Source organism: Charadrius vociferus, unplaced genomic scaffold, assembly GCF_000708025.1.
Source record: "Charadrius vociferus isolate BGI_N301 unplaced genomic scaffold, ASM70802v2 scaffold136, whole genome shotgun sequence".
Lineage (NCBI taxonomy): Eukaryota > Metazoa > Chordata > Aves > Charadriiformes > Charadriidae > Charadrius > Charadrius vociferus.
This window is the reverse complement of record NW_009648960.1, coordinates 3,239,078-3,257,527: the sequence shown is the minus strand read 5'-3', so window position 1 is coordinate 3,257,527 and position 18,450 is coordinate 3,239,078. Positions and strand designations below refer to the sequence as shown.

Genomic DNA, 18,450 nt, shown 5'->3' with positions numbered 1-18,450 from the left:
ATCCTCCACACAATTAAAGCCTTGTTTCAATATGGCTTTAATTTCATAGTCCTTGGTTTAGATCCTACTCTTCTATACCCGGCACTTCCTAATAGAGCAGCCCCATTAGTAAGCTACATTTATGCTAATGTACTTGCTTCCAGTGATAATTATCACAGCCTTAGCCCTGGTCCTTGCCAATGTGAGCATGTCAGGAGGGGCTGGTATAGTATTATAACTCTACAATTAGCCTTGTCATGGCAAGGAGCTCTGGGAATAGAGACATCTTGAAGCTTAAAATGTGGACAGCTGATAGATGACTGTCATTAAGCTCCTTTGTTCACTCCATGATGGAATAGTCACTGAGCTGTAGGGTAGGCTTCTTTAATGAAAAAGAAAGACCTTGAACCACAGCCACTACCTTCCACCTCTTCCCAACCTGTCCAGTCACCCCTGTTTCCTCCCACTTTACACAGCTTCTCTCTCATCCCGTCTGCAGCAGAATAACAAAAGCTGTCTCTAACAAGTCATTCCTAATCCATCAAGTCTTGATGGAGGAGAAAGGCTTCTCACCTCACAGTGCAGCCAAGGGGACCTCACTTGCTTCCAGCCCTCCCGGCTCAGAGCCTCCCTCCCTCCACACCTGAAGAGCGCAGGCTCAAACCCATTTAATTTAGGATGTGAGGTGAGCGCTGTATCAGCTTCTGGGTCAGCTTCGCTGTTGCATAAATCAACACAGATCCTTTGAATTTCACATAGTCTGTGAGTTTACATCCAGTTGAGAAGCACTGCCCTGGGCACTAATAAAATACATCTTTCTAAAAAGCCTGGCATGGAGAGAGGCTTCAGTAGCAGGCAGCAGACAGGCCCTCCTTGCCAAGGGGACTGCAGAAGGGCACTGAGCCCTGTAACGTGAACCAGCTAAAAGGGAGAGATAACAGGGCGGCAGAAAGAAGTGGTAAGGAGGCTTTGCAAGCGCCTTTGGCTTGATTGCTCCTGGAGACTCCCAGCTGCAGATCTGCACTGCTGGCAGAGAATCCTTAGAGAGAGCAATGACTGCAAGTGTGCTGGAATAATACTCAACTGACTTGAAGATGTGCATCTGCTTCATTAAAATTCGATCCCCAAGTTCCTCTCTCTTTTTATTTCCTAGAGTGTTTTCAAACGTTTTCCTGCATACCTGGATAACTGAAGCTGTGCAGGGCTTTAGTTAAGGTAATTTGAGAATTCTTTTATATTGAAAAAGTATAAAAAGTAATCCCCTGAAGTACTTGATTTTCCTTCCATGACATTCCACTGTATCAACCTACTTCTGCTTTACCTTGTTAGTATTCTGAGGGGTTGTGAATGAATTATTATACTTCAGAATGCAAAAACCAGGTCCGGCAGGCCCTGGGGGATACAGGGCAGAACAGAACGGGGCACTGGCTAAGACCCAGGAGAGCTGAGCTCTCCTTCACAGGCTAGGTGATCGCAGACAAGCTGTTTTGTTTTAGGAAGATTGCCTCCTTTCTCACTCTTCCTCTGCCTTGTCTTCTATGGGGCAGGAAAAGTTCCTCTGCATATGAACACTGCTCAACAAAATTGGTGCAGAGGTAATGCAAATCAGCAGCAGCAGAATGAAACCATAATTGCACTTGCAAAAATAGTAAAACGGTAGATGGAGCTGCCTGGGTTAACTTCTATGTTGAATGTAGCAACTGTTGTACGCAAAGTTATAGAACAAAAATGCATTTCTCTATGCCCTTGAGAAAGACAGAGCCTAGCACAGCACAAATAATTCCAACAGGACTCAGGCTAATTTTTCCACTAGAGTAACAGTGAGAGGATATGGCCTCAAATACAGGTGCCTTACAATTAACCTCACCTAGTGCCAGAGCGTAACAACTCTTTCTGACTAGAAACCTCAAGATGTTTCTTGTCTTCTTGAATGCATTTCCCTAAGCGTGTCCTCAACCCCCACACCTCCAAGTTGTCAGGGAATGTGACTGGGCAGACCTTGCTGGGAGAAATTATATCAAACACATCGAAATGTCAAGGCACACAGTACCTGTTTGGGTTTGTTTGGGGGGGGTGCGGGGGTGGGGGGTGTTAAATCTTCCCAATGTACATGTATCTGTCATGGACTGGCTGACAAGGACGCAATTCACCTACTGAGAATTCACTTCTAGACTTGTGCTTACCTTACAAAATTTGATTCTCAATCTGTTTCTCAAGTAGCCAACACTGTGGACATTCACAAAGCATTATTGCATCCTTCCATACCCTGAGGCCACCAAGGTTGTCACTCTTACTTCCACCCTATCTTGACACATGAGCATAGTTTACTGCTTTACTGGACATCAAACTCCACATAAAATTGCTAGGCTGAACTCAGAGCTAAAAGGTTAAACATCAGTCCCTAAGCGAGACATAGAAGAGACATAGACTACACATAGAAGTGAGATGCAAGGAACTGCCTTACGTATTTGCAAAGCAGAAGGGAAAAAACCCCTTAGACACAGCTGCTAACAACCATGTTTTATGCAGAACGCTGGGGGGCTACTCTATTTTTATAACTTTCATCCATAAAATAAGAAGATAAAGCTTCTAGAAAGAGAACACAATTACCCTACAATGATATAACAGTCCAAATAAATTCATCACAATCTGTATACGCAAAAGAAAAAGCATCCTAGCCTTTTTTCTATTGGCAGTAGATAATACTTTTAATAACTGCCCTATCGTCAACCTTCAGAAATGATCTCCAGAGCCATATGCAGGTTGGCAACCAGGCATAGTGCCTAACTAGTTTTTGCATCTAGTTGTACAGAAGTAGAGACATATGGAAATGAACAGCCTGGCAGAACAAGTGAAGTCTGAAGCAATGACTTCGATAAATAAATGCCTGCACACTGGCAGATGGAGAAAAGCGCAGTAGGGAGGAACTGTATTGCAGCAGCAACTTGATTTTACACGACTCATAAAAATCAGCCTGAACTTTGGAATCGAGGCATTTCCAATTCTTTCAGTTCTCTTCTTGTTGGGGAAAATTCTCACAATAAAAAGAGGGAAGATATGGGTAGAAAGATGTGTCTAACAAAAGATACCAGAAGGTACTTCAGTTCAGGGAGCAGAGAATAGGACTGGGTGGTCACTGATTGTTTTTGCCTCTTATTACATTGCTAATCACGTTTTTAGCAGCTTTCAGAAAGACACAACCAATAATTCCCAAAAGCCTAGAAAAGCAAGATGTGGAGATACATTCTCAAGCCGTATGGCAGAGCCTGAATTGTGAGCACAATGGATACAGGTAAGTGGGATAGACAGACCTCTCCTGCAGTGAATGGAAACTTGTGCTTGATGCAATAGCCACCTTCTGCATTCATTCCTCTGGAGACCAGTCTATTTGTAGGCAAATTGAATCTTTCCTATTTGCAGGCTGCAGACTGATTCCGAGTCACTGTTAAATGTGACAGATGAGTGGAAAACAAGTATTACCACTCCCCAGCTGCTAGCAGGGGACTAGCACGTTTATTCCACATTTTGGGATAATGGCACTCCTTGTCTGGGGATCTCAAAGATAATTCTTCCTACCCTGTTCTGAAACATTTTCCTGTGGACGTCCTCTAACCACAATCAACATTACAGTCTCAGAGATAGCAAGGGAAAAGGCATATCTTTATATCCCATCAGAAAGCACAATGCAATGCAGGAAATTCTGTGCAGCATTTGCATTACTCTTACACATTATGTGGTGTGGACAGCCTCATATGTCCCTACGTTTTTCCTCTCTTCACTGATAGCCTCCTATACAATAATTAAGATGTGTATCCTTATGCATAGATACAACCTGATGGGGAAGATTTTCGACACACAACTGTCATTCAACGTATCCAAAAACAAGAAAAAAATAAAGAGTTAAAGGTACATTCTAGTTCTTTGGTGTCTACTTCCGCAACAGGATTGCACCATACTGACATGGTATGCAAGTATTCAGTACCTGTGGTGACCTTCTCAACTACAACAAGCCATCTCCCTACTAAATACCACTGACATGCATGCAAAAGTAGCAAAATGCAGAACTCCCTGTCAGACACGTACTGATTCTCTTCATGCCCAGTACCAACCACTGCAGTCAATATATAAGAAGGGAAAGAGGCACATGAAGTAACCAAGGAGAAAACAATCCAGACAAACTGTGATGGCCCAGAGTTAACAGGTCAGCCTTATGTACCAATTACTGCGCTTTTTCAATAAAACAGTTACTTGCTGCTGTCCCCAACCTGTAGCCAAGTGGACGAGCTTCATGCCAAAACGTGAGGCCATGGCAAAATTAACCTTAAGATTATTGTGATGCAGAAGAAGAATTTAACTAAACTTTAAGAAACTAACTAAATTTCACTAAACTTGCCCTCAATAACAGGCCACCTTTTGTTACAAAGAAACTCCCTTTCTCTTCCTGACACTTCATCAGTTAATATTACGCGTATGATCTCATTTCTTTGCACTGCTTGGTTACCCACCATCTCAGAACTCAAATATCTGTAATACCTCATCTTCTCCTCCCACATCACACAGTGATCAAGAAAACCGGCAGGCAATGATTTTCAAATGACTGTACCTAAATCCAATCCCCACATTATGCTGAAACCATCTACAATGGAAATCAGTTTAAAACCCATTTCACTTTGGTAAGAATCACCATGGGAAGACCATGACCTGCCTTCCACAGACCCTCCCAGAGATCTGTGAGCTCTGTAAGCCTCTCATATGGAGCAGGCTATTTGCTTCACTAAATCAGCTGCCCACGTAAAGTCCGTAGCAAAGCAAGTACAGCTTGTCCATTAGCAAGCACATCAGTCCAATGAGTCAATGGCCACATGCATGCACAAACTGAAAATAAAGGTGGATTATCTTTTCACGTATGCCACTATGTAAATGTTTTGTAATAAATAATAACAGCCACTATCAATCAAGAGAGTGGAGAACAGATGGGAAGGAGGTTGTGTTGAGAGAAAGGACTCAAACGGGAACATGTATTTTCTCCCCCATCTTCCTCGGTCTGATAACAGCCCTAAATAAATCCTTGCAAATCTCCAGATACAGGCGATCCTCATCGGTGCTTTCCAACACTCTGTGCAACTCTGGCTGCTTTACCACCACAGTATAGCAGAATCACCCACATCAGAATGTGGGTTTGGGATTCCCCCCGCCCCTTCTATGGGTCAACCGCTCTACCCAGCATTATGGTCATTTCACCTACTGTCACCTTCAGGCAGGTTTGACAACAGATCTGATCCTGGTAAGGATGATGAACCTCAAACTCCTCCCTCTCCTTGAAGAAAATCTGAGGGCTAGCTGAATTTCTCAGGTTTCCTACTTTTGTAAGAAAGTATTTTGTATTTAAGTTTTTAAAAGAAGGGGATCTTTACACAATGGGTGCTCTTTGGTCCAGCAAAACAATTGCTGTCTCCAGGTTTCTCTCCAGTGCTAGAAATTTAACATTACAACTTGAATTAAGATTTCGTAATACACGTTGTAGCAAATTCACTTAAGGCTGAAGATTTAATATAAGAGGGCACACATTTGTATATAACAAGCATCTTCACGAAAATAATCTAAAACTTTAAATAACTTCTAAATAACTATAAATATAAAGCCGGCTCCAGATTCTCATTTGTAGTAACATCATTGTACACAATTCTGGTTGCAAAAGCCTTTAAAATGGATAAAAACTATGGTCCCCTACACTCCCGGATCTTGTTACTCTTTGGAATTGATTATCAATAACTTGGTCTTAGTACAACACTGTATACCTAAACATATTTAAAACACAGGTAAAACATTGTGCAAGGATTACATTAGGGCTGCATGCATGACCTATACTCTGTTCCACCTCAGCTGAAGTACAGACTGTATCTGAACGATAATGGCTTCACTCATGCTCCTAAAACCCCACAGGAAGGCAGAAAACACCACGGCAAGCAAAGAAGGATCCAGCCCTTGAGATTTCCCATTCTGCAGAGACGAGCAATATTACCCTCCAGCCTCAGCTGTTGTGATCGGTCTTAAAAACAGCAGAACCACTGTGGTTCCCAAAGGAGTGACATGAAGTGAATATTTATCTTCTTGGCAGTGTGGGGGCAGACAATTGAGGACATTATCAGAATTTAACTGGCAATGCAGATTCAGAAAGGTTGAAAACTACAATCAGGTTAAATCAGTATCTATGAATAGTGAACAGTAGAAGAGGCTGAAAAATCATTCTGCGCTCAGCCCCAGATGTCACATGGGGATTCTTCCCTCACTTTTTTCCCCCAAAAGACCCCCCCATTAACACCGAGTTGGAAAGACAGTCAAGAAAAACACTTTGGCTTACATAGTAACAAGTAATCAATAATACTGTAAGCAGCCAAAATAGTGTGGATTTTAAGAACCACCCAACCTTCATGAAAACAAAAACACACCTAAAAAAAAAGAAAACCAAAAAACCCCAAACAACAAATTTTTTGTATCATCTTTTTGCATAGCATGTTTTTCAGTTAGTTATGAAAATGACAAAAAAAGAACAGCATGAACTACATACCTTAGCTATTTGGACACACCAGTTTAGCAGAAGCTGGGAGCCAATATTATCCTTATGTTCATGAACATAATCCAACAGGCAGCCATGAGGCATCAGCTGAGTGACCAGCTGAATAGTCGGGCTCAAGCAGACACCCAGGAGTCTCACCAGGTGCGGGTGGTCCATGCTGGCCATGATGAGAGCCTCCTGTAACAACAAAAGTGACTCAGTTACTCCAGTGTGCTTAAAGACCCTATGCATAGACAATTCCCATTTCCCACAAAGCATCTAAAGGGGATCAGTGTCCCCTAAGTACCACGAATTCCTGTGTTGTCTATCCACTGCTAGGCAAAATCCAGTCTGATGTAAACTCTGCTTAACGTAATGAGCCCCAAGCAATGAGTCAGCCTATCTGTACTGATCCACTGAAGGCTCAGATCAGAAATTCTGAACTACCCTATACTTCCTGTCCCATTACAGCCACAGAAACAGATGTAAGTGTGACACACTTGACTTTGCTTAAAGGTCTCATTGGTCTTGTTTTACTTCCCTTAATTTTGTTTCTTTAATATATTTTCCCAATTTGTAGCCAATCCATTCGACATCAGCTTTTTTTTTTATAATGCAAGTAAACTGTGCCACTCTTGTATAGTTAGATGGCCAGTTAGGCCTCGTTTGGCAAGATATTTGATTAAGCTGTGCTAAAATGGCTTACTGGATCACAGCTTTTATGATTAGTATTTTACAGGCTTAAGCATGCAAGATTTATACATCAATTGAAGCCTTCCCGAAGTTCAACCTGCAAAGGATTAAAAAAGGAGGTTTAGCATGGGCTTTTCAAATGTGTCTGATGCTCATAAGTCCTACTGAAAATCAGATTTGTTAAGCCATTAGGATATGATCATGTTACCGTCTCTATGATTGTTGTACAGCAATAGCCTAAACTAGCCGTTGTTATGGTACAGTAGTAGCCTAGCTGCAGTACCAGTCCTGCCTGTCTTCTGATGTTGCCACAAGTAGACCACTACACAAAGCAGCAGCCTTCTAAATCTGAGTCCCTTAGCTTAGCTCCCGATTCTTCCAAAGGCCTCTACCAATAGATCTTGGGTGTGTTATTTTGTTTTTTTTTTCCATGGCTCAGCTTCCCACACAACAAACAGGAGATAATATTCCTTTCTTTCTTCTATACTTTACTCATCTTTTTAAGATCATAAGTTTTCAGAGGTTTTCAGCTAGTTAGCCAGGTTGTCCTATACCAAGGACCAGAAGGACTTAATCTTGGTTACACTAGTTGGCCCTAAACTTTGTACCACTGACCAATAGCACAGGAGCTCCTTATAAAAACCCTACATATCTGTTCTTAGAGGTAATGCTTCCATCACAAGCAACTGGCATTTGAAAAAGGCAGGGAGAAAGACTTTGTCTCTCATTCACTAAGCTGAATCCTCCATTTCAAGACCACTTCATCATGGCAATGGAACAATGAAAAGTGAGATGAAACTGCGGCTTTGTAAAGCTATTTTAGTTCCCTCTCTTTCTCAAAAAAACTATGACATCTTTCTGACAACTTAAAGAATAACAGCTGTAATAGTGCCAAAGAAAGAAAGATAGAAAAAAAGGATGAGAAAAAGTTGGCATCAGAGGAACATAGCATGCCCCGCCCCCCCCCAACTCATGAAAGTTGTGGGTTTTTTTTTTTTTTTCAAGGCAAAAAAAAAGTCCTGGCAAGTAGGCAGAGTTTGTATTAAAGGAAATTGCTCATCATAGTACAAAGAATATTTGAAACCAAATTGCAGAGTATTTGCATAATAGTTCTCTCTCTTTCTTTCCCTCTCTTTTTTTGTTAAAATGAAAAGATGAACAAGACACTAATTGTAGGGTTTCCCCCCCCCCCCCCACACAAAAAAAACTGGCCTCCGTTGCCGGTGGGGAGTATCTTTCTTCCTAAATGTATGAGAAAATATAAAATAAATAAATGAATAAATGGGCTATTTGATGGGATGATTGGAGGAGGAGCTCTGAGGAAGATTCCAATGTAACAAATTAGAAAAGGCGTCTTAATTTAAGTAGTTTTGTTCACATTCAAATTAATAGTTTTTGCTCACTCAACTGGTATATACAGGGTCTCCTCAAAACAATTTCAGCCTCTCTTCGGCTGTCACTAGAAACTGTCACTGAAGGCCACCAGAATAAATACCTGTTGACAGGTGCATTATCCAGTTTCAGAGCGCAAAATTACTCTGCCTCATTTTTTCTTTTTACCCCACTCATGTTTCTCCTGCACATGGATAACAGGATAGCACTTGTTGCCCTCTCCCTCTCTGAGTAAAGAGTTTCTCCAAGAACATGGAGCAGGAGTACTTTTCTTTTTAATGACGACTGATTAGAACATAGAAAATACATTCTCTTTGCTCACCAAGGGACTAGATGGAAAGCTTTGAAGCATGTGTTCCATTAGTCTCCAGCTACTTGCCATTTACAAGTCTATCTGAGTCCAAAGGAAAAACACTTCTGTACAATAATAAAAGCAAGCAGTGCCATTTGTCTCATTCTGATGGTACGGGAAAGCACATACTCTTCCAATAGTTTTGGGCAACAGTTCCAGAAAAAAAAAAAATATTGTTAATAAAATATTATGGACTGTTCTGTAATGAATTGATACACACAACAGAGGGCAGGGAAACCTTCATTATAGATCTAAGTCACTAATGGATACTAACTGAGCATGAATCCTGGCTTCACATAGTTATTCTCATTAGTAAAAGCATTGTTATTTTTATTGAACTAGCATCTACAGGAGAACTACATTCAGGGTTATGTCTATCTGGCACAGCACAAACGCAAAGTAAAAGAGATTGCAATTGTTCTGCTAGAGCCTAATTAGACAAAACAGACAAACAACAACAACAGAAACATTATGACTTAGTAGCATTTTAAAAATCTGTTCAGCAAATAAGGAATACGAGTCCCTATTTTGAAATCTGTTTGGACACGAAAGACCCTAGAGCTACAATCTCCATGGCACTTAGGCACCACAGCCTGGTTCCCAATTAAATTTTCTAAAACATTTACACAGGTAAGGCACCTAAACTCACAGACTTGGCTGGCTGACACTGGCATCTTTCAAAACTGGCCTCTGCAATTTCCTGTGTCTTTTGGCAGCCTTATATCTGCAGATCTTGTCTCTATACTCAGTTGGCACAATTACACAAATGATTTTAAAACTTCGCCTATTCTAATTTAATGGAGAGGGAACTGAGGCACAGAAAAGCACAACCTACTATCCACAGTCACATAGGAAGTCTAAAGCAGAAGTGGGAACTGAGCCCCAGATCACTTTATCTTTCTCTCCCGAAACAAAATCCTTCGAAGGTTGAAATAAAAAAGGGGAGGAGGGGAGAGAAATTATTAAGTTATGGTACTTTATCTTTCCCCCAGGAGTCAGAGACTTTGTAACACCATGTGCTCACACTAGCATCTGAGAAATGACAAGAGTGGTGACAGTTTTGAAAGGCTCCCATTGGACATCAGGCACCCTCCCTCATCTATCTGCAGGAGCAAGAAGTCTTATCACAACAGTAACTTGTGCCAACCCAAATCTCTTCCTGGAGTTTGTTTATGCTACTGTCACTGCTCAGGTATTAATTATCACAGCAGTACGTGGCAGCCATACACAGGACAGTTCTAAGCCAGCCAGCTTAGACACAGGTAGCAGTTGTGGAGCTCAGCTTGCTCTTACCTCTAAAATGTATTGTGCAGTCTACGGTAAGCCCTGACCAGCTGAGGCTACGGATACTACAACATCTCAAATGAGTTACTTAAAACCAAGGCTGTGTAAGCACTGCTTTGAATAGAATATACATACAGTGTTAAGGGGGGAAGGCTGCTAAAGAAACACCTTGATGCAGAAGGCAGCTAATCCTACAGGTAGCTTGACAAGGCCATTGTTGTGTCCCCCCAGCCTCATCACAGACAGAATAGCAAGTGACTTTAATTGAGCCTTCCACGTTCAACTCAGTATTACACTTCTCAGACATGCTATTTTATATAAAGAAGTCACGTCATGTTGATCTTTCCTCTCTTCTGCCTCTCTTTTTTTGAAGACTGGAGTGACACTGGCTTTCCTCCAGTGCTCAGGCACCTCACCTGTTCTCCAGGACTATCCAAAGATGATGGAGAGTGGCCCAGCAATGTCTTCCACCAGCTCCCTCAGCACTCGCGGGTGCCTCCCATCAGGACCCATGGACTTGTGGGTATCCAGTTTACTTAACTGATCTCTAACTTGTTCCTCTTCAACCAAGGGAAAGTCTTCCTTCCTCCAGACTTTCTCCGTCACCTGCAAAGTCTGGGACTCCCTAGGACTGGCCTAAGCAGTAAAGGCTGAAGCAAAGAAAGCATTCAGTAACTCCGCCTTCTCTGCATCACCTGTCACACGGCACCTGTCGCATTCAACAGCAGGCCCACATATTCCCTAATTTTCTTTTTTCCTCTGATGTACTTGAAGAAACCCTTCCTGTTGACCTTGACATCCCTTGCCAGATTTAATTTCAAGGTGGCCTTGGCTCTCCTCGTTTCATCCCTGCATACTCTGACGGCATTCTTGTACTCTTTCCAAGTGCTCAGTCTTTTCTTCCACATACTGTGAACTTCTTATTCCACCTGAGCTTTTTCAGAAGCTCCCTGCTCAACCATGCAGGTCTCCTGCTTCCCTTGCCTGATTTCTTGCTCTTCGGGATGCACTGATCCTGAGCTTGGAGGAAGCGATACTGAAATATCAACTGGCTCTCTTGAGCCCCTCTACCCTCTAGAGCCCTAACCCATGGGATTTCTCCAAGCAGTTTCTTGAAGAGATCAAAGTTAGCCCTCCTGAAGTTTAAGGTTTCAACCCTACTTGTCGTTTTGTGCATACTGCACTTAATCCTGAACTCTATCTTCTCATGACCTCTACAGCCAAGGCTACCCCCAACCTTAATGTCCACCATCAGTCCCTCTTTGTTTGTCAGTACTAAGTCCAGTAGTACACCTCTCCTTGTTGGCTCCTCCATCACCTGAGTCAAAAAGTTATCATCGATGCTCTGGAGGAACCTCCTGAACTGTACATGCCCAGCTGTGTGGCCTTCCCAGCAGACATCAGGGTGACTGAAGTCTCCCTTGAGAATCAAGGCCTGTGACTGTGAGGTGATTCTCATCTGTCTGTAGAAGGCCTCATCAACTTCCCCATCCTGATCAGGTGGCCTGTAAAAAACACTCACAACAGTGTCCCTCCTGTTACCCTGCCCCTTGATCCTTACCCACAAGCTCTCAACTCGCTCCTCATCCATCCCCAGGGAGAGCTCAATACATTCCAGTTGCTCTCTCACATAAAGAGCAACTCCACCACCTTGCCTCACTGGCCTGTCTTTCCTAAAGACAACATAGCCATCCATGACGGCGTTCCACTCATGTGAGCTATCCTGCCATGTCTCAGTAATTACAATGAGATCATGGCCCTGTGACTGCACACAGATCTCTGATTCTTCTTGTTTGTTCGCCATGCTGCATGCATTGGTGTATAAGCATTTCAGAGAGGCAGTTGAGTGTGTAATTTTTGCCCAACAGGGGTGGTAGGCCTTCCAATTCTCAAAAATACTAGCACTTTGCCCCACAATTGCTGGGCTACTACAGCCAGGCCCCTCTCTAGCAAGTCGTTACATCCCCATCCCCCCTTCCAATATAGTTTAAAGCTCTCTCAATGAGCCCTGCTAACTCTAGTCCTAGAATGCTTTCCCCCTCTGTGAGATAGCCTTTTCCCACCTGCTACCAGCAGGCCTGGTGTTCTGTAACTCAAGCCATGGTCAAAGAACCCAAAGTCCTGCTGATAGCACCAGGCTTGGAGACAGTCATTGATCTGTTGGCTCTTCCTATTTACCTCCTCATCATTCCCCGCAACTGGAGGGATAGAGGAGAACAAGACTTGTGCTCCTGATGCCTTGACCAGTCATCTCAAGGCCCTGAAATCTCTCTTTATTGCCCTTGGATGACTTCTCACTACTTTGTCACTGCCTACCTGAAAGCCCAGAAGGGGATAATAATCTGAGGGCCATACCAGGGGAAGAAGCTTCTTCTTAACATCATTAACCCAGGCCCCAGGGAGGCAGCAAACTTCCCTATATAGCGGGTTTGGTCTACATATTGGGCCTTCCGTTCCCTTCAGAAGTCAGTCACCTATGACAATGACCCGTCTTTTATTTTTAACTGAGGAGGTTTTTCCGACTAGACTTCAATGACACCTCCAAGCTGGGAGGATTATCATCCTCACCGTTGTCCAGTTCCCCTTGCCGAGCACTGTACCTGTTCTCCTATGGCACCTGGGAAGGTGGGGTAGTCAGCGGGCAGATGCACCTGCGGCGCCTGTTGCTTCGGGCAGGAATAACAGAATGCTTAGACAGGTAGAGCTTATTTAAGTCATGAGAGCTGGCTGTCACTGTAATGATACAATGCATAGTTACATCCAGGCTAAAAGCCCTTGTCAACACAGATGACAAAGGGAACTAGCTACTTACTTCTTACAGGTCACTTAAGTCACCTTCATTCCCTAGATGGCTGTGAAGATCCCACCTAAAACTGTTTCCTGATGTATCCATACTCAGCAGTCATGTTTGAAATGCCTTTAATTTGACTGCTGTTTCTGAAAAGTAACTCAAAACCCAACTAAAGCAGGATTTTACTTTCAGCCTTCCAGGATGAGGAAGAAAAAAACAATTCTCAAGACTCTGAGAAGAAAGGGTTTCCACAGTGCTCTGAGTAACACCTTACCTGAGTAACACCTAGATTTTACTTTCAGCCTTCCAGGATGAGGAAGAAAAAAACAATTCTCAAGACTCTGAGAAGAAAGGCTGAGAAGAAAGGTCTGAGTAACACCTTACCTGAGTAACACCTAGTAGCACATCTCCTAAGAGGGTATTTAACTTTCTCACTTCCCTACTTTGATGTGTTATTGCTAACAATTACATGACAACTGAACATAAATATTGGCCAGCAGGATTGTTCCTGAAAAGCCTTTGATCTTCAGTATCCTTGATACTGATTTTGTTTCTCTGACCATTTAGGTTGTAAACCAGTGGACTCAGCAAGGTGCATGCGCCACTAGCAGTAAAATAATGCCATACTTATGCCCATGTTGAAAATTTATTCTCCACTGTCCTGGTTTCAGCTGGGATACAGTTAATTTTCACAAGAAGCTGGGAGGGGGCACAGCCAGAACAGCTGACCCAAACTAACAAAAGGGATATGCAATACCATATGACTTCATGCTCAGTATATATCTGGGGAAGTTGGCCAGCGGGGGCAGGGGCAGTAATCACTGCTCAGGAATGGGCTGAGTATTGGGTTCTGGGTGGTGAGCAATTGCACTGTGTATCACTCGCTTTGTATATTCTTTTATCAGTATTATTGTTATTATTTTTCCCTTCCTTTGCTGTTCTATTAAACTGACTTTATCCCAACCCACAAGTTTCAACTCTTTCTTCAGCTCTTTCCACTGGGGGGAGGGGTAGCGAGCGAGCGGCCGGGTGGTACTTAGTTGCCAGTGGGGGCTAAACCACAACATCCACCCAGAGTGGTTCAGGACACAACTCTCTTCCAGCACATGTCCTCGTTAATTAGTACACCAGTTCAAATATCTGGTTAAGCATCCCTGGCCAGACTGTTCCTGAGATGCTAGACATGGCATACAGGCAACTCCTGAGACCCCTGTGATCCTGGAACCGGGCAGGGCTGACAGTGAGCCATCACCCTACCAAGTCCAAAACCATGCTCTAAAGGAAATCTGAACATCAGAGTTGGTCGAGAGACCTTCCCTCAGCTGCTTACAGAGGCTCTGAAACATGTTAACAGGTTGTGTCATTAAGAGTCCTGTATTGTGTGGTGGATCCCAGCACCTTCTAATGCAGTGTTTGATAACCTTATCTTCTTGTTGCTGAAGACTTCACCTAACAAGAGAATTAGCATTTGAAGCAATATTGATTATCTCCTTATATCAGATTTAAGTATCTAGCAGAGAGGAAAATATACTGCTTCTGAAGACTTGCTCTTTAGCACACGAGCTTCCTGAGCGCCAATGGCCATGCTACACAGAGCACTGGGAGCTCACTTATAGGTAGCTAATGTCCCCTTCCAGTGCTCCACATACACACGCTATCCCTCATAGCCAGTGCAGTACAAACATGGTCCCTGTTCCAGAGAAGTATCACAGTTCTGCTGCCCCAATTCAGCAAGCCCAGGGTAAATTTCACTGCTCCAGTTAAGCCAGATGAACATATGTACCTGGTAAAGAGTTTGGTAAGTCTGAAAATTCTTTGGTTTCCTAACCTTCTGCTTCTAACTGTTCTCACCATAAAAGGCCCTCAAACAAAATGACACAAAAGAAGCCAGAAAAGAACAATCCACTTGTTTTTTCTAATCATTGCCAAGTAAATAAAGGTAGTTAAAAGCTGACTTCATACTGTGCTGTGCATTTTTCTGAAAGCACAAGCTGTGCTGTGTTAAGAGAAGAGATACTACAGTGAATACACTGCTTTTTACATTAATTTTACAATGCTGCTAATGGCTAGGGCAACCCCCTGTCTGGAATGCATGTCTGACCTGCTTTAGGGCAGATCCAATTACAGTCCAACATATTTTCAATGCCTTTTGTTTGTCTGCTAGGTCTTACAAATTTTTTAGGTTATAGCCGACTTAGCCTATGCAGTCTGCATAACTACTTTAAGCTGAGAGACAGCACAACATATATACTCAACAACATACACACCCACATTTATTGTATGACAATGATACCCATTTTCATATTTCCCCTGTATTTCCCATGCAAGATGCTGGTTTCAATTCCTTTACAGCATTGCTATACTTTCAACCCTTGGGCTGCAATTTTTCACCATTTGGGCAGATATCCTCTGGAAAGATTCTGCTGAAATGTCTCAGGCATTTCTAAAAATGAAATGAGAGATGCAGCTACAGGGACCAACAAAGGATATTAGAGTCCCACAGCGGAACAGTAGCAAACACAGAGAGGACAGTAGAAGCATAAACTGCCACAGCTGTTTTTCCAGAAACCGTTTCATAGTCGTTAGGAGTAGACACATTTAACAGGGCACTTTCAGGCAAAAGTCTTATTTGGGACTTGCAACAGCTTCTATAACCACAGAATCAAAGAATGGTAGGGGCTGGAAGGGACCTTCAGAGATCCAACCCCCCTGTCAAAGCACGTTTACCTAGGGCAGGTTGGACAGGACTGCATCCACGTGGGTTTTGAATATCTCCAGAGAAGGAGACTCCACAACCTCTCTGGGCAGCCTGTTCCACTGCTCTGTCACCCTCAAAGTAAAGAACTTTGTCCTCATGTTGAGATGGAATTCCCTGTGTTCCAGCTTGTGCCCATTGCCCCTTGTGCTGTCGCTGGGCACCACTGAAAAGAGTCTGGCCCCATCCTCTTGACAACCGCCCTTTAGGTATTTATTAGCATTGATGAGATCCCCTCTCAGTCTTCTCCACAATAAACAAACCCAGGTCTCTCAGTCTTTCCTCACAACAGAGGTGCTCCGGACCCTTGATCACCTTTGTAGCCCTCCACTGGACTCTCTCCCTGTCCTTCTTGAACTGGGGAGCCCAGAACTGGACACAGTACTCCAGACGCGGCCTCACCAGGGCAGACTAGAGGGGGAGGATGACCTCCCTCGACGTGCTGGCCACTCTCTTTTTAATGCAGCCCAGAATACTATTGTCCCTCTTGGCCACAAAGGCACATTGCTGGCTCACGGTCAGCCTGTCCACCAGGACTCCCAGGTGCCTCTCTGCAGAGCTGCTTTCCAGCAGGTCAACCCCTAACCTGTACCTGTAGAGGTGCATGGGGTTATTCCTCCCTAGGAGCAGGACCCTACACTTGCGTTTTTTGAACTTCATGAGGTTCCTCTCCACCCAGCTCTCCAGCCTGTCCAGGTCTTGTTGTATGGTGGCACAGCCTTCTGGTGTGTCAGCCACTCCTCCCAGTTTTTTGTCATCACAATTTTATTGCTGTGTAATACAGTGAACAACATTTAAATGCTGCAAGGGCAGATTCAACCTTGAGGTTACTACTGCAGGACTGAGCTATGTTCTTTAACTTGGGTCATGTGAGTATGGCAGCATATCCCATGTCCTGTGACGGAACAGGCTTCTGTCACTGTACCCTCTTGAGAGACGGTGATAACACCTAGGTTGTGTACTAAAAATTCTCTCAGGACTCAGAAGGAAATGAAGAAAGGTATTTTAAAAAAAATAAATATCTTTCTATACATCCACACCCATACTGTAAGCATAAAGCAAGATGAATACTTACAGTAGGTACAGTTTCATCAGCGGCTGTTGCACAGAAGCATAACAGTGCACATACAGGTCCAAATCCTATATGCACACTCACACGACCAATTAGTTTTTCTCTGGGGAAACACTGAGTTTAGCTGGCACAGCAAGAAATAACTAGAGGTCTAAATCAAGTCCCTGTTATTAAGGAAGTCTAACAGGCTGTTAGCTAGAGTTTAGCACTAACCACCATCTCCTTTAAACTCCCCCCATGCTTCTTTTAGGAAACCATATTAAGGAAGCTGTATGTGACCAAACAAAGAAGATAACAGTATGAGTCTTGTTAACACGTGTTTCCTCTGAGCCAGGACAAACTCCTACGATTAAAGAGACTACAGGCTTTGAATAGGTGGGTTTGGACTTTATCTCTTTGGGACAAGAGACGTGTGCTTTTTTGAGTTCAGTTGCCAAAGAGGAGCTGACAAGAGGTCCGCTGGGTAGTAAGTGGAGTCACTGCATACTTAGACAGGAGTACACGTGTGCAGCACCATTAAATGTTGAGATTAACTTATTCCTTCAGAAAGTTCTAGAAATCCAGCTGCCAGGTGTGCTACTACACCCAAAACTTTCTAGGATAAAACCTAAGACTGATAAAGAAAAGAAAATAAAATTCCACAGCAGGGACCACACACTGTGGTCTATCGTGCACAAATGTGATGCAAACAGCATCAAGCACGTACCGCTCACTTGGCTCTAACCAAGCTAGTGCCATCGGGAGAAGCTGGCTCCAGGTCAGTGTCCCATCCTGCATCCAGGCTGCAGCCTGGTGATCAGCAAAGCATGGTACAAAACTAGCCCTCCGCTGTCCAGAAGCAGAACTGGTCTCCACCTGGGGCACTGCTAAATGGGCGCACAGCCTTGTCTGGAGGTGGTACATGTCTTTAAATGTGTTGCATTTCTCAAAACAGCCATACCCTCTGAGACTCCTCTGCGTGTCACAGCACTTGCATGCAGCAGAGGGGGTATGTAGTCTTACTGACTGAACACTGCAGAGGCACAGCCTGCATTGTTGACACTGAATTCAAATGCATGCAATTGCCCCATGCGATCCAAACGCATGACAGAGATGCCCCACTTTGCTCCAAACCCTTACCCGAAACTAGCACAATTCAGGGATTTGAAAGCTCTCAAAGGTGATACTTACAGATTGCTGGGTCAAATATTCCGTGCCCACCTTAGACAAGCAGTAGGTCCTATTCATGCAGGAATAGATACCTTCATGCGCTTATTGAAACAAATCTGGCTCACTATATGTATTTTGAAGCATAAACTAAACTTAAAAAAAAAAAAAAAAAAAGCAAAGCTGTATACTGTGATCCCTGTCCTGCAAACACTGAGGGCACTGGCAACAGGCAACAATGCTGACTCCAGAGGGCTCAAGTGCTTGGAGTTAAGCACATACTTAAATGCTCGAAAGTGTAGGAGATACATTTTGAGGAACCCACACACCATACGCTTCTTACTTCTCCCTGCTGACTTTGTACCAGTTAAGTCTCCCAATTCATCAGAGCCTGTGTTAGACAGCTGAGGAGGAATCTCAAAGTCTAAAG

The 18,450-nt window shown here is 43.4% G+C and overlaps 1 protein-coding gene across 1 annotated transcript in view; it reads right to left on the bottom strand.

The window, feature by feature from the left end:
* The window catches only part of ERBB4 (v-erb-b2 avian erythroblastic leukemia viral oncogene homolog 4), a 419,420-nt gene that overhangs the window by 92,139 nt on the left and 308,831 nt on the right, over positions 1-18,450 (bottom strand). Inside the window, exon 20 of the mRNA XM_009887598.1 lies at positions 6,548-6,733. Within this exon, the coding sequence (XP_009885900.1) occupies positions 6,548-6,733 (186 nt within the window). The remainder of the gene's footprint in view (positions 1-6,547; positions 6,734-18,450) is intronic.